Here is a 15,000-nt window from a genome sequence, read left to right as displayed (position 1 = left end):
GACTGCATCCATGTACGAACGGAAAGAATATGAACAGAAATATTAAGGCTTGCGTAGGGGAGTGGAAATGGATTTCCAACCAGTAGTCCTTGAGGGGGTTCCAGGTGCTCCCCAGCTAAATTATGGAGAGTTGGCAACCAAATGGAACTTACGGGTCCATTTGGTTTCATTTTACACTCTCAAGAGTTAAATTATTATTAAACATCTGCATTATTAAGAAGTCTACACAATTAGAGAATGTAGAAGAATGGTTATTTTGATCAACAGTTGCCTGTCATCTCTCCTATGGTACTAACATCAACACAGCATGGAATCCCACAGAATGACAAGAAAATAAAAGACCTTGATATGAAAAGGCTTTTACTTTTTTGGGGTTAGATTTTGCAGGTCACCACACAACAAGTGGCATGCGTCACGTTTGTATATTGAAAATGGCTTGCAGCAGCCACTAACGCAGCATAATTGTCCTACTGTACATGAAGTGGGGAATGACTTTGCGGGAGGCGGCCAAGGACTGGTGACAGAGGAGAAGGAAGGGCAGAACGCTGGGAGCAGAGGAGAGAGGTACTGTAGGGAACTCAGAGGAGGAAACAGGGAGGGGACGAGAGGAGTCAGGTAATGCTGATATGCAAGATAAGATAGCATCTGTGTGTGTACCTGTGGCGCGTGCGTGCGTGCGTGCGTGCGTGCATGCGTGCGTGCGTGCGTGCGTGCGTGCGTGCGTGCGTGCGTGCGTGCGTGCGTGCGTGCGTTCATGGTGTTTCTCTTACCCACTCCGAGGTCCCCTTCTCCGTCCTCGGGGTTGAGAAGCTCTGCCTTATTCTTGTGGTTCTTGGTGGCTCTCCTTCGTGAGCCTGTGGAGAACACGTACATCACATTCAAGCACCGTACTGTACTGTACTGTACTGTACTGTACTGTACTGTACTGTACTGTACTGTACTGTACTGTACTGTACTGTACTGTACTGTACTGTACTGTACTGTACACAATAGGCATGACAGGACCACACACTCTGACTTAGGGTGTGTTTTCACACTAACCGCCCGATATCACTGCCTACAGCAGTGGTTCCCAACATTTCTCAAAATGTAAAACTATTCTCAACATTGGAAAGTGCTCTGCCTAATCTTTGATTAGAATTGGACGGATGATTTAGATCAAGAGTTATTCACGTTTTAAGATTTTCGATTTCATCCGCTAAAATGGGGGGGGACATTTTGGATGACATCCCAACCGGAAATGACATCGAATGTTGCCCAACAGACGCTCCCAGCCTGTGGAGCGATGCGATCGGTTTTGATATCAATAAAGTTCCGTCCTTTTATTAATCTCCGTCCTGAGCGTCGAGCGTTACTATTTGATAGGACTGAAAACTCTGTTTATGCCACTCAGGGTGTTTTAAAAGTCGCCTTTTGGTATAACATCTCATAGATTTTAATGTAGGGAGGATGACAGTGTGAATATGCTCTTATTCACACACACACAAACACATGTGCATGTAAATACAATTATTAACTTAAATAAAGGTAGTAAGTCATACCATCGTATTCTCCATCATCATCATCCAAGAGGACCTCTTCTACAAGAAAGATATAAACGAGGGATATATTCAGCCAAAGTTGTCAAAATAGCAACACAAATAACATAGAATAACATAACATAAAATACTAGTAGCGTGACATGTACATAATGACATATGACATGATATAATGTAACATGACATGCCATGACAAAACACATCAGTGATGTGGTGAATGGTGATGTTCATCTATGGATCTAAAAAATGTTGCAATGTCTCATTGTTATATTACAGCCTATATTATATGCACATGCACACATATCTGGCAATAAAACTTCTGATTCTGATTGTACATGCAATATTCAGACTTGTGCTTGTAGTTCAGATGTGCACTTTATGTGTTAAGACATTTTACAAGTTCATTTGAAGTCGAAATATATACCGTAATTAAATGTTACAAATCACAAATTACAAGTGACAGATCTGATATGGATCGTGTGCATGTGTTTGGGCTGATTTAATCTCCATATTCATCGGTGAAAACAGATCATTCTAATAATAACATCTGAAGGCAAAGCTTTAGGCTGCACCTGTGTCTGTCTGCCTGGACCCTGCCCTTTGCTTTTAGTGGGCCTGTATTCATGTCTGTCTGCCTGGACCCTGCCCTTTGCTTTTAGTGGGCCTGTATTCATGTCTGTCTGCCTGGACCCTGCCCTTTGCTTTTAGTGGGCCTGTATTCATGTCGGTGGCCTTTTATAGAAGATCAAACGGTGTACACTTGCTGTCCACCCTTTGCTCACCTCTTTCCATCCATCCACTATACACACACCATGCCCACCCATTCCTCATTCTGTCCCTGCATGTATCTAACCACCCATCAGAACTAAAATGAAAAGGAACTGGAGAGATACATGGGTTGTCTCATTCCAAGGATCAAAGCATTTTAATTGGTGCCATATCCATATAGATCAATGTTTTTAACATGTCTTTTTGGTCATGACAAAGTGTAGTATGCTTCTATTATCACTCACAAATGATGTTCTTTTTTTGTATTCATTATTATGGCAGAGCTTATTTGTAACTATAACTCTTAGTATCAATAGTATGAAGGTAGTCAAATTCTGCTTAAAGCCTGGGGGAAGGAAGGAGGTCATGTGAGACACAGACATTGCATTACTGTGGGGTTTATTTTGCACAATAGTGACAATTTTGTGAAAGATAACCCCTAATTTGAAATGCCCTTACTCTGCAACCTGAATTGGATGCTTTCCTGGCATCAAAATGGCATTAAAACGTATCTACTCTCTTTTCTCAAGAGAGGGGTTACCAGGGTAAGAGCGAGACTACTGGAACTTTCAAACCTGGCTTTCAGTGTTGCTGGGTCAGTAATGGTTGAACTGCACCCTTAACAATTAAATGGAACATTCAAAAGATCAAGGCTTTTGAATCTTGTTTGAGGAAACTGGCATCGCTAGTCAAATTCACTCAAACAATTGATCCTGTCTAAAAGAAGACTAGTAGGTTAAGTAGTCTAAAACACAGTCAATGCTGTAAGATGGGTGTGTTCAAATGTACAAATGTTCTGGGTGTAAATAAATGCAGAGTGCATGTACCTGCTTTACAGATCCACTCCAGGTATCCGTTGAGTTCCCTCTCTATTTGCTGCTGTCGGCGGAGCTTCATAAACTCACACCTGTTTTCCACGCGCTCTCTTTCTTTGGCAAACTCTCTGCAAGGGTCACACACGCGCACGCACACGCACACGTGCACGCGCACACGCACACGCACACGCACACGCACACACACACACACACACACACACACACACACACACACACACACACACACACACACACACACACATATCCATAGCATGTTGTAGAATATGTAAGAAACCACAATTTAATCACAGTTTAATGAATCATTTATCAGGTTAAATGTATCATTTTGTCTTTAAAGTAGGGTGACCATAATATTCAGAATTGGGGGGGGGGGGGGGGGGGGGGGTCTGGCTATTTAGAGTGGGGGCTAATGGATTTTGGTTTACATAGAAGTCAGTCAATTGAGTTTGTGGGGAGGGTGGGCTTGGGGGGGGGGGCCATTCCATAAAAAAAAACCTACCCTGAGAGTACACCAAGCACCAGGTTGAGCATGAAGAAGGAGCCGATGATGATGAGAGGGATGAAGTACATCCAGTTCCACGAACCCCCTGAGGCATCGTTGCTCTGGACACACACACACACACACACACACACACACACACACACACACACACACACACACACACACACACACACACACACACACACACACACACACACACACACACACACACACACACACACACACACACACACACACACAGGTTCACTCGTCTCCTCAGGGTTATAGAACAGTCTCTTAAAGCTGACAGAAACATCACTTTGTCGATCTCTGCAAAGTCTCATCAATTCACCACCACTCCCAGCAAAGATGACTTAAGAAGACTTGTACGCCTCAGGTATCTGGTGCTGATCCTAAAGCAGAAATATAGCCCCTATTACAAAGACTTGAAAGTTATACCGCAATACAAAAAAATAAAAACAGTTCCCCATCTGCAACAATGGTGGAAACTAAGCATGAAAAAGTAGAGTTGGTTTTGTGTGCAAATGCAGTTGCAAAGGCTTGCCAATGTACAGTAGCCTATACTGTGCATCACTTTTTCAGCTGAATCTCTAATAGAGGGTATGAGCATGCATAACGTGAATGGGAAATCGAGTGGCAAATCGAGTGGCAAAGTAAGTGGAAAAGTGAGTTTAACGTTGCTTAACGTCGTCTAATGCAATCAGATGTTTCTGTTTGGATGTACAGTATGGGCTGTCAAGGCCAGAAAGTAGCCACTCAGTAGGCGTTCCCGCATACCGTCCGGGTATGATGATGATGTCACGCGCATATACCCTCTATAGAGGGACACCAAACTCAACTATCCGCTGTCCCGAATTCACAGGTTCAGGAAATACTGCTGGTGTTCTTAGGGAGGGTGCAGCCGAGCAAGTGGCACCTTTAATACGTGTAACGCCACCAGCCAGCTTATTTTTAGTGCACCACAGTATTTTACAATGAACACTCGCACTGAGCAAACTTTAGGAGATGCAAGTGCAGTGACAGGGATCGCTTTCCCCGGCTGACTTCCCTCCCATGAACACAGCCAATTGTGTTCGTTGGAACACCCAGCCAAGCCATGCCAAAACCCTAATCTCCATAGTGGTTCCCCCTGCGTCACCCAAATTAAACTGGCCTACAGTATGTAGAATTTGTATTTATCCTACATTTTATCCTTGGACTTATTGTACATTTTTGTACTTTGGTACTTTGGTCCATTGCATTGCAATTTTATCTTCAAGTTTGCAACACATTTGATATATATTTTTTTATATTTGTCTTGCAATGCTGATGAAAGCTCCAAGTCTAACCCTACGTTTTAACAGCTGGCGAACAGTGGCGACTTTGGGCGATAAAAATCTCCTAGTGGGCGTTCCTGCTGTCATTACCATACAGTATGTAATGTAAACGTCTCACCGTTCCGCATGGAGGGTAAACAAAGCAACACATGAATTTGATTGGCTATCACCGAACGATGTCGTCCAAAAAGATAAAATATTGTCATGTTTTTGAACGACGTTCCTCTGCCTACTTTTCGACTATCGCCTCTCCGCCTGCTATCACCAAGGCCCCAGTGAGGCTCTCCAACGTTGAGGCGCTCGGCCCTAGTGGTAAGAGGAGGGACTGCAGGCGGACCTGTGGATTCATGACGAGGAAACCCTGTGCAGCTGGGCTTTAACATTGAGCGCTCGGTTGCACTTCCGCATTTGACCACCATTTGGTGGTCAAATGCGGAAGTAGACGGTTCTTCCAGGTGCTTCAAAACGCCACTGAGCAACTTCCACTGACATGAATAGCGGGGGGGGGGGGGCTATCGCGCCGGTTCAGTCTCTATCCTTCTTTATACTCTATGGCTATCACACACTTTCGGAAAATACCTGCTGTTAAAACGAACTGTAAGCATTTCTCCCACAGCAGTGACTGCAACTGTTGCATGGTTGTGCACAGGAAAGGACAGCAACATGTATGCATTTCTCTGCATGTTGTACTGTAACTGTAAACAACGGCGAGGCTGACACTGTGTTTAAAGTAAATCCATATCCTCCACGCTCGCTGCCGGGCTGCTCTGTACACAGTAAATAATGCATAACGCTCCCGGACTCCTTCAAGCCTCCCTTCGCCCTGTCCTCTTTCTCGTTCTCTTCATTTTTACCCCCCACCCGCCTCGCCCGTTTGCTCTCTTCCTCGGTCCCCATTGCTCGCCCCACCGTCCCCTCTTGACGTCATTAGTTTGTTCGATGACTTCATTCCTCTGTCCTCCTTCCTTGCATCCCTTCTTTCCTGTGACCTTCCTTTATGTTCTAAACGTCCTCCCAAGAATAATGCCTCCCCAGCTTTTCCTCAAAAACCTTCAGCCCCTCCTCCTCCTCCTGCATGTACTTACTGCCGCGTACCGCAGACCTTTTTTTTTCTCCCATTAAACTTTTATCACCCCCCCCACACACACACACACACACACACACACACACACTCCTCAGCAGCTGTGAGAATAACTTGGGCTGAACGGATCATTTTAAATATAGAGCAGCATCGAGGGAGGGAGAGAGAGAGAGAGAGAGAGAGAGAGAGAGTCAGGCAGATATAGAGTGACAGCTAGGACTGGGTGGGGCAGGAACGGATGAAGGAAGAGAAAGTGGAAATGGAAGACAGAGTTATACTTATACACAACAAATAGCTGATCTACAAGCTCGCAATGCCTCGCACATTGTGAGCTTGGACTGTGGATCAGCTATTTACCCTGTGTACAAATCAGGCGATAACAGGGAAGTCAATGCAAACAGAGATAGGGCCGAAAGACGGAATGAGATGCGTGCATGTGTGTGTGTGTGTGTGTGTGTGTGTGTGTGTGTGTGTGTGTGTGTGTGTGTGTGTGTGTGTGTGTGTGTGCGTGCCTGCGTGCGTGTGTGTGTGTGTGTGTGTGTGTGAGAGAGAGAGGGAGAGAGAGAATCACTGGAGATGACAGGTGTCAGTTTGAAACCCACCATGCTTTGAAACAGGCACGCTACAGTGAGCACTGAGATCTGTAACTCTGCAAGGACGTATCAGTGGGATGTGTCCCTGACCCTCACTCTGCAAGGACGTATCAGTGGGATGTGTCCATGACTCTCACTCTGCAAGGACGTATCAGTGGGATGTGTCCATGACCCTCACTCTGCAAGGACGTATCAGTGGGATGTGTCCTCACTCTGCAAGGACGTATCAGTGGGATGTGTCCATGACCCTCACTCTGCAAGGACGTATCAGTGGGATGTGTCCATGACTCTCACTCTGCAAGGACGTATCAGTGGGATGTGTCCATGACCCTCACTCTGCAAGGACGTATCAGTGGGATGTGTCCATGACCCTCACTCTGCAAGGACGTATCAGTGGGATGTGTCCATGACCCTCACTCTGCAAGGACGTATCAGTGGGATGTGTCCTCACTCTGCAAGGACGTATCAGTGGGATGTGTCCTCACTCTGCAAGGACGTATCAGTGGGATGTGTCCAACCCTCACTCTGCAAGGACGTATCAGAGGGATGTGTCCATGACCCTCACTCTGCAAGGACGTATCAGTGGGATGTGTCCATGACCCTCACTCTGCAAGGACGTATCAGTGGGATGTGTCCATGACCCTCACTCTGCAAGGACGTATCAGTGGGATGTGTCCATGACCCTCACTCTGCAAGGACGTATCAGTGGGATCTGTCCATGACTCTCACTCTGCAAGGACGTATCAGTGGGATGTGTCCTCACTCTGCAAGGACGTATCAGTGGGATGTGTCCATGACCCTCACTCTGCAAGGACGTATCAGTGGGATCTGTCCATGACTCTCACTCTGCAAGGACGTATCAGTGGGATGTGTCCATGACCCTCACTCTGCAAGGACGTATCAGTGGGATCTGTCCATGACTCTCACTCTGCAAGGACGTATCAGTGGGATGTGTCCCTGACCCTCACTCTGCAAGGACGTATCAGTGGGATGTGTCCAACCCTCACTCTGCAAGGACGTATCAGTGGGATGTGTCCATGACCCTCACTCTGCAAGGACGTATCAGTGGGATGTGTCCATGACCCTCACTCTGCAAGGACGTATCAGTGGGATGTGTCCAACCCTCACTCTGCAAGGACGTATCAGTGGGATGTGTCCCTGACCCTCACTCTGCAAGGACGTATCAGTGGGATGTGTCCCTGACCCTCACTCTGCAAGGACGTATCAGTGGGATGTGTCCATGACCCTCACTCTGCAAGGACGTATCAGTGGGATGTGTCCATGACCCTCACTCTGCAAGGACGTATCAGTGGGATGTGTCCAACCCTCACTCTGCAAGGACGTATCAGTGGGATGTGTCCCTGACCCTCACTCTGCAAGGACGTATCAGTGGGATGTGTCCAACCCTCACTCTGCAAGGACGTATCAGTGGGATGTGTCCATGACCCTCACTCTGCAAGGACGTATCAGTGGGATATGTCCACCATGACCCTCACTCTGCAAGGACGTATCAGTGGGATGTGTCCCTGACCCTCACTCTGCAAGGACGTATCAGTGGGATGTGTCCCTGACCCTCACTCTGCAAGGACGTATCAGTGGGATGTGTCCCTGACCCTCACTCTGCAAGGACGTATCAGTGGGATGTGTCCATGACCCTCACTCTGCAAGGACGTATCAGTGGGATGTGTCCATGACCCTCACTCTGCAAGGACGTATCAGTGGGATGTGTCCATGACCCTCACTCTGCAAGGACGTATCAGTGGGATGTGTCCATGACCCTCACTCTGCAAGGACGTATCAGTGGGATGTGTCCATGACCTCACTCTGCAAGGACGTATCAGTGGGATGTGTCCATGACCCTCACTCTGCAAGGACGTATCAGTGGGATGTGTCCATGACCCTCACTATGCAAGGACGTATCAGTGGGATGTGTCCATGACCCTCACTCTGCAAGGACGTATCAGTGGGATGTGTCCATGACCCTCACTATGCAAGGACGTATCAGTGGGATGTGTCCATGACTCTCACTCTGCAAGGACGTATCAGTGGGATGTGTCCATGACCCTCACTCTGCAAGGACGTATCAGTGGGATGTGTCCACCATGACCCTCACTCTGCAAGGACGTATCAGTGGGATGTGTCCAACCCTCAAGGTTGCTAATGAATTAAATGTTCGGAATGTGATGTATGATGATGTATGATGATTAGAGCGCCCCTCACTTCACACAAGTGTGATTTTTTAAATACAAATTTATATTAAAATCTACACATCTACAGTTCGGGCCACTATGCAGTCCTCACACCTGCATCGCAACACCGATCCCATGTCTGAGTCAACAGTTGTTACACTGCAACAGCAGCGTAACAACAAGCTGTAGCCTATTTTACACTAAACAGGATTATTATTTAATGTCAAGTACAATATCACAAGATGTAACCCAGGTAAAGTAATGCGTCACTCTGCAAGTTTAACTACAGTTTACCACCTGTCCAAGTCATTTCTGATATTTCTGATATTCCATGTTGACATTACGCCATTTAGGTCAATGATATAACACTGTTGTGATTGGCCCCATATATGCACATGACCAAATGCGGGCATAGTGGTCGAATCTGTGGCCCTGGACAACTGGTCTCCATATATGGGCATAGTGGTCGAATCTGTGGCCCTGGACAACTGGTCTCCATATATGTCTGAGTCATAGTGACATTCCTATATGTCAGATGTCCGCCCGCCGGCCAGCCACCAGAACGCCGGCCAGCCACCAGAACGCCCTCCTTGTAGCCAATTTTAATACAAGATTTGAATGTCAAATAACATGGACATCTAGGTTGAGGAAGGTAAACTGACTCACTCAACTAGCAACTGCTCTATATGTTCGCTGCAGGTGCTAGTGAAATGTTCCGTCAATGCTGAGATTCCCAAGAATCAACATGGACGTGGCTAGAGCCGGGGCAATTGGTCTGGCCAATATGTCGGCCATTATTTGACATTTTTGACGGCATCGGCAATTATGCAACTAATGTGTAGCCTATTATGTTCATAGCAGGGCCATTTGGATGCCTGAACCCTTGTACAGTATCTCCTTTTTTCTTTACCGTATGTCATACAAGTAGTGAAAATAGCCTACTCGGACACAGCATGTCGCATTGTGACACACTGTGACATTGCAAATCTGCTATTTTCGCCATTTTAAAAACGAAAAGTGAAAAGAAAGTGAAATTTATTAAGAGTTTGTGAATAAATTACACTGTGACTACATTTTGTGAATTGGAACTCGGGTCCCTCGTTACATTTCCTGAAAAGTAACATACACGTTTCTCCCGACGATATCTGTCTTTTGTCTCTTTTCTCCAGGACAGTCAAGTGGAAACAAACCGAGGAGAAGGAGCAGAGTGAGTACTACAGTACATGCAGCGCAGGTCGTGAGTCAGATCTGAACCACTGCCAATCAGACATATGTGCGCTACGTCAGTGCGCCACCCGGACGCACCCTGAGCTACCGTCCATAATCTATTTGTGGTCACAATAACTGGAGAACTCTGCTCAGCAGTAATGTTCTGTCACAAGTGTTACATAATCGCCCGATCACAATTATTTGATATAATCGCAATTATTTGACATAATCATTTCCATTCATCTGTATAAATTGATCTGTTGAAAAATGGTTTCCGCTATTATTTGACAAAAAATGAAGTATAAAATGGTTAAATAAAATAAAATAAAATACATTTTTCATTAACGCTAGCGGTCATTGTTATTTCTTTGTACAAAGCCTAAAAGGCAAACCGAAATGTTCCAATGTTCAATGAATGCCCAAAACACAATTAACCATTACTATTTGTATGACAATTAACGGTCAACTTAAAATGTCGTGTCAACTCAACAGTACTTACAACGTAGAGCAGGTCGGTCCAGCCCTCCATGGTGATACATTGGAAGACGGTGAGAACAGCAAACAGAATGTTGTCAAACTGGGTGATGCCATAGTTCGGTCCCAGCCAGTACTTTCGACACACCGTGCCCTCCGGACACAGTCTGGCCGGGGCCTCTGTCCCGCACGGGTACTCATCTCGAATCTCATCTGAAAAGGACGGACAAGGAAGGGTTGCTGATCAGGTGTACCATAGTTTTATAACAGAGGTTCAAGCCTGTGGGCCGGGGAGAATATGTTGCAAGCAGGCCCTAAATAATTGGCAAAACAGTTCGATTTTAATCATACATTAACATTAATACAAAAAAGGGTATTTTTTCTTTAAAACCTTGAAAACGTTTAAATTGTAATACAGTTAAACAAGAACTTAAAGTATACTATGTTAGTTCCAGTAGGCTATTCCAAGATGGAACACAATCGATTGATTGACCATTAAAATGCACCTGACCACTTCACACGGCAGCCGTGTTAAATGGTCAGAACATCAGCTCCCAGTACCCACCGCACAACGACAATTATTATTAGTTACTTTGCAAATGTTTATTATCAATAAAGAATCCAATTATTAATCAGAAATGTTTTAAAAATAGCCATTCTACAAGCTCACAATGTAGTGCGACGCGTTGTGAGCTTGTACATCGGCTATTGTCGAATAGCCTGATAATCAATAATTATACTTAGATCTACAAGCTCACAACGTATTGCAGTGCGGCAAGTTGTGAAATTGTAGATGTGCTACCCTCTGTGCGCGACACCCACATTACAGTAGGTATAAATCAGGCAAAATTCCTCCCAAAGAAGAACAGATGTACATTACTTGGACACTGAGCAAATTAAGTTCATCTATGCTAGGGGCTACAGTGCACAGACGCACGCACGCACGCACGCACGCACGCACGCACGCACGCACGCACGCACGCACGCACGTGCGCGTTTGTATACTTAAGTAAGTAAGCCTTGCCGAGCCAATCTCAGGGTGGACACTCCAACCACAAGGCCACTGAGCTGGTTATTTTTATAATGTTAGGACACCAACCTGAATCTTTTCCTAATTGTAATTACACAACTCTAAAACAATTTTAACCAATAACCATTTCTCTTGTGAGGACCAGGAAAAAGGTAAGTTTGCAAATTCACAAGTATGTTAAGTAAATGGTAAATGGTGCATTAATATAGCGCTTTTATCCAAAGCGCTTTACATAGGTTGTGCATTACAGTCACCCATGGACACATATTCATACACCGATGGTGGAGGAAACCATGCAAGGCACCAACCAGCACATCAGGAGCAATTAGGGGTTCAGAGTCTTGCTCAAGGACACTTTGACACTAACTCTGGGGAAGCCTGGGTTCGAACTGGTTCCCATCCGGCTGTTCTGCCGGCCACTCTACCCCTGAGACACCGCCGCACCACCATTTAGTACACGCACGCACACAAACATCTAGTCAGCAGGCCGTCACCTGTATGATTGTCAAAGCAGGTCGTGTGGAATTTGCCCATGTAGAACTCAAGGCCGATGATGGCGAACATGAGGATGGCAAAGAAGAGCAGCAGGCCAATCTGGAGCAGAGGGATCATGGCCTTCATGATGGACTTCAGCACCACCTGCAGGCCTGGAGGACAAAGAGCATTCAGCATCACAGATTATTGAACCACTTAAGCCCTATTTTCACACTGTTCACAATTGTTTATAAACAGATGCTCAAAGAGTAGAGCGTTTAGATCGGCTATCTTTGCAATTTTGGAAAGTTTTTGAAAAAATAAATAAAATGTTGAAAGTGAATCAATCTAGGAATGCTACTTAGAAGATTAGCTTGTAGCTAACTCTCATGGTTTGTGAAAAAAAAATGAATAATAATAATAATAATAATAAAAAAATAATATATAAACCTTCATTACCAGCTTACACATGGTGTAAATGGGATTCTAACCTTTTTTGAAATTCTTTTTACATGCAAATCACAAACAAAAACAAAATCTTAGCAGATTGTCTTTTGCACAACAGATGTTTAGACCCTTAAAATACAGTTTACGGTAATTAGTAAAGTTAGATCAAGGAAGTTAGATCAGATATCAACATGGCAGTGTGCAATATATACGCTACATAAGGTGCATGATATATACATAAGGTGTGGTATATTATATATCATGTGGTATATATCAGGTACATAATTCATTGAGCTGCGGTTATTATGGTGGTACATTGTAACACAATAGTATAGTATTACAAATGTACCACCATAGAAAATGTAAATAAATAAATAAAGTAAGTAAGAAAGAAATTATAAAAGTGTGCTCCCAGGAGCGCAAATCTCCGCCAGGCCTCGCATATGGCATTTTTGGTAAGAAATATAGGTTCCATTCAAAAATAAAACATAACGCACATCCTCCGTCTTTGGTGCTGAGCCAAACGGCAAAAGCAGCTCAATCAAACAAAAGGAAGGGCTTGCAACTCACTTTATATACTCCAAAACAATGAGTTAATGTTTTGGAGCATCTAAAGTGAGTTGAGAGCCGCTCCTTTTGTTATAAGAAATAGGTTCCACTCACATCATTATTTGTGAAGACAATTACAGGCAAACTTATGAGAATCAAAATCCTGTTTGACGGTAATTGTCACAAGACTCATTTGTGCCTAAATTGGAAGAAAATGTTTAAGGGCTCTCAATGATTGAAATTTGAGGCTGCATTCATGATTTGTGGCATTTTTTAATTTGTAAAATGGGCCCCAAATCGGACTTTTTGACTGAATCTGTAAGAGTAGCAGCAAAGTATGTTTTGACGAAAACGCAAAATAGAAGAAAATGGGAAAAATGGGCTTGGTCAGGCGAAAATGGAAAATGGCCTAGTTGTATCATGACCCAAGGAATCCAGGGATGAAAATACAATGTACAACCTACGGTTCAAAGGTTATAGGCTAAAACATGAAGCAGCCTGTTATAGTGGCCCCCATGAGGCTAATTAGAAACATCGGCCTTGGCCTAATGGGAGTGTGTATGCAAAGTTTCACGCCGACCGGTCCATCTGTGCTCAAGATCAGCTGCTCAAATACAAACAGACAAGACACACACATGGACGGACAGGGGCGAAAACATAATACCCGCCCCCGGCTAGCAGAGATAATAGGATTAGCGATCATAGATTAACCACTTAAACCTTATTTTACACTTTGTTTTTTACAAAAATAGCCAAACAGGCTCATAACGTGTTTCATCGCAACGTCTTATGGCTATGTGCTTGTAGATCTGCTAATTTCACAAATGTTTTTAAATTTGGGATTCTTTTTCATTCATTCTCACCTATAATAAAATGCCCAAAATAGGGATGCCAGGTTTAAAGTGGTTAATTGCTTGTTAGGGAGAATGTAACATCTCTGTTCACATTCGTTCTGATGCTGCAGGGGTGCGTAGAGTACTGGAAATCTGTACTCAAGAAAAAAAGTACAGTTGCTCCCATAAAGAATTACTAAAGTAAAAGTAAAAATTACCTTCTGAGAATCCTTTATCTCAAATAAAAGTAAAAAACAAAAATGGTTAATAAATTACGCAAATTAGGCTACAAGTTAGTTATGTTTCATTCCAATTTAGAGACCCTTTTCTGCACCAAGCACATCTTTCATGTCGTCATGTCAGGGTGGTGGTGGAGGAGAGGTGGGTTGGGTGGGATTGCCGATTTAAATATGTTACTAATTACTAAATATGCAGACCTGTTATTAAACCACAATGGATGAACATGAACATAAAAGAAAACTGCATATTTTTGGGAGTGAGATTCGATGTTCATATTTCATATTCGATCTTCTACATACTAATAGGAACGTTAACAGCCATTGATTTATTGTTTACACTTCCTGATAATTGACATTGCAATTTAACTTTTTGAGTGTAGAAGAGAGGCTGCTCCAGTAGCCAGCTCTACACGCACACGCTGCCCACAGTAGCACCGCCCCGTTATGCTACAGATAATCACAAACACAAACATGCAATACACGGCCAGCTCCCATACAATGTTACCACTATGAACAGCAGCTCTGTGAGGAGGACGAGACTGTCCCCAGATATGCATGGACTCACCATTAAATCTCACGTCGTAACAACTGTTAACATCTCTATTGTTTGCTAGGTACCCCACAACAAAGGGGGACTGCCCATAAGTGCGACCTCCCTAATAGTCCGACCTAAGTGTCCGGTTAAGACTGAGGTTAGGGTTAGTGACCTACGTGGCCAGTTAAGACTGAGGTTAGGGTCAGCGACCTACGTGGCCGGTTAAGACTGAGGTTAGAGTTAGCAACCTATGTGGCCGGTTAAGACTGAGGTTAGGGTTAGCGACCTACGTGGCCGGTTAAGACTGAGGCGTAGCCAGTTAAGACTGAGGTGAGGGTTAGCAACCTACGTGGCCGGTTAAGACTGAGTTTAGGGTTAGGGTTTGGG

General features: G+C 44.4%; 1 protein-coding gene across 1 annotated transcript in view; it reads right to left on the bottom strand.

Annotated features, from left to right (window-relative positions):
* Positions 1-15,000, bottom strand: part of cacna1aa (calcium channel, voltage-dependent, P/Q type, alpha 1A subunit, a) — a gene marked incomplete at its 5' end in the record, with an annotated part of 149,325 nt that overhangs the window by 77,818 nt on the left and 56,507 nt on the right. The window contains 6 exons of the mRNA XM_079519710.1: positions 771-854; positions 1,542-1,580; positions 3,134-3,249; positions 3,642-3,745; positions 10,532-10,719; positions 12,031-12,183. Of these exons, the coding sequence (XP_079375836.1) occupies positions 771-854; positions 1,542-1,580; positions 3,134-3,249; positions 3,642-3,745; positions 10,532-10,719; positions 12,031-12,183 (684 nt within the window). The remainder of the gene's footprint in view (positions 1-770; positions 855-1,541; positions 1,581-3,133; positions 3,250-3,641; positions 3,746-10,531; positions 10,720-12,030; positions 12,184-15,000) is intronic.

The sequence above is a fragment of the Electrona antarctica genome, assembly GCF_951216825.1.
Source record: "Electrona antarctica genome assembly, chromosome: 14".
In the NCBI taxonomy this organism is placed as follows: Eukaryota; Metazoa; Chordata; class Actinopteri; order Myctophiformes; family Myctophidae; genus Electrona; species Electrona antarctica.
This window is presented reverse-complemented; position numbering and strand designations above follow the sequence as displayed.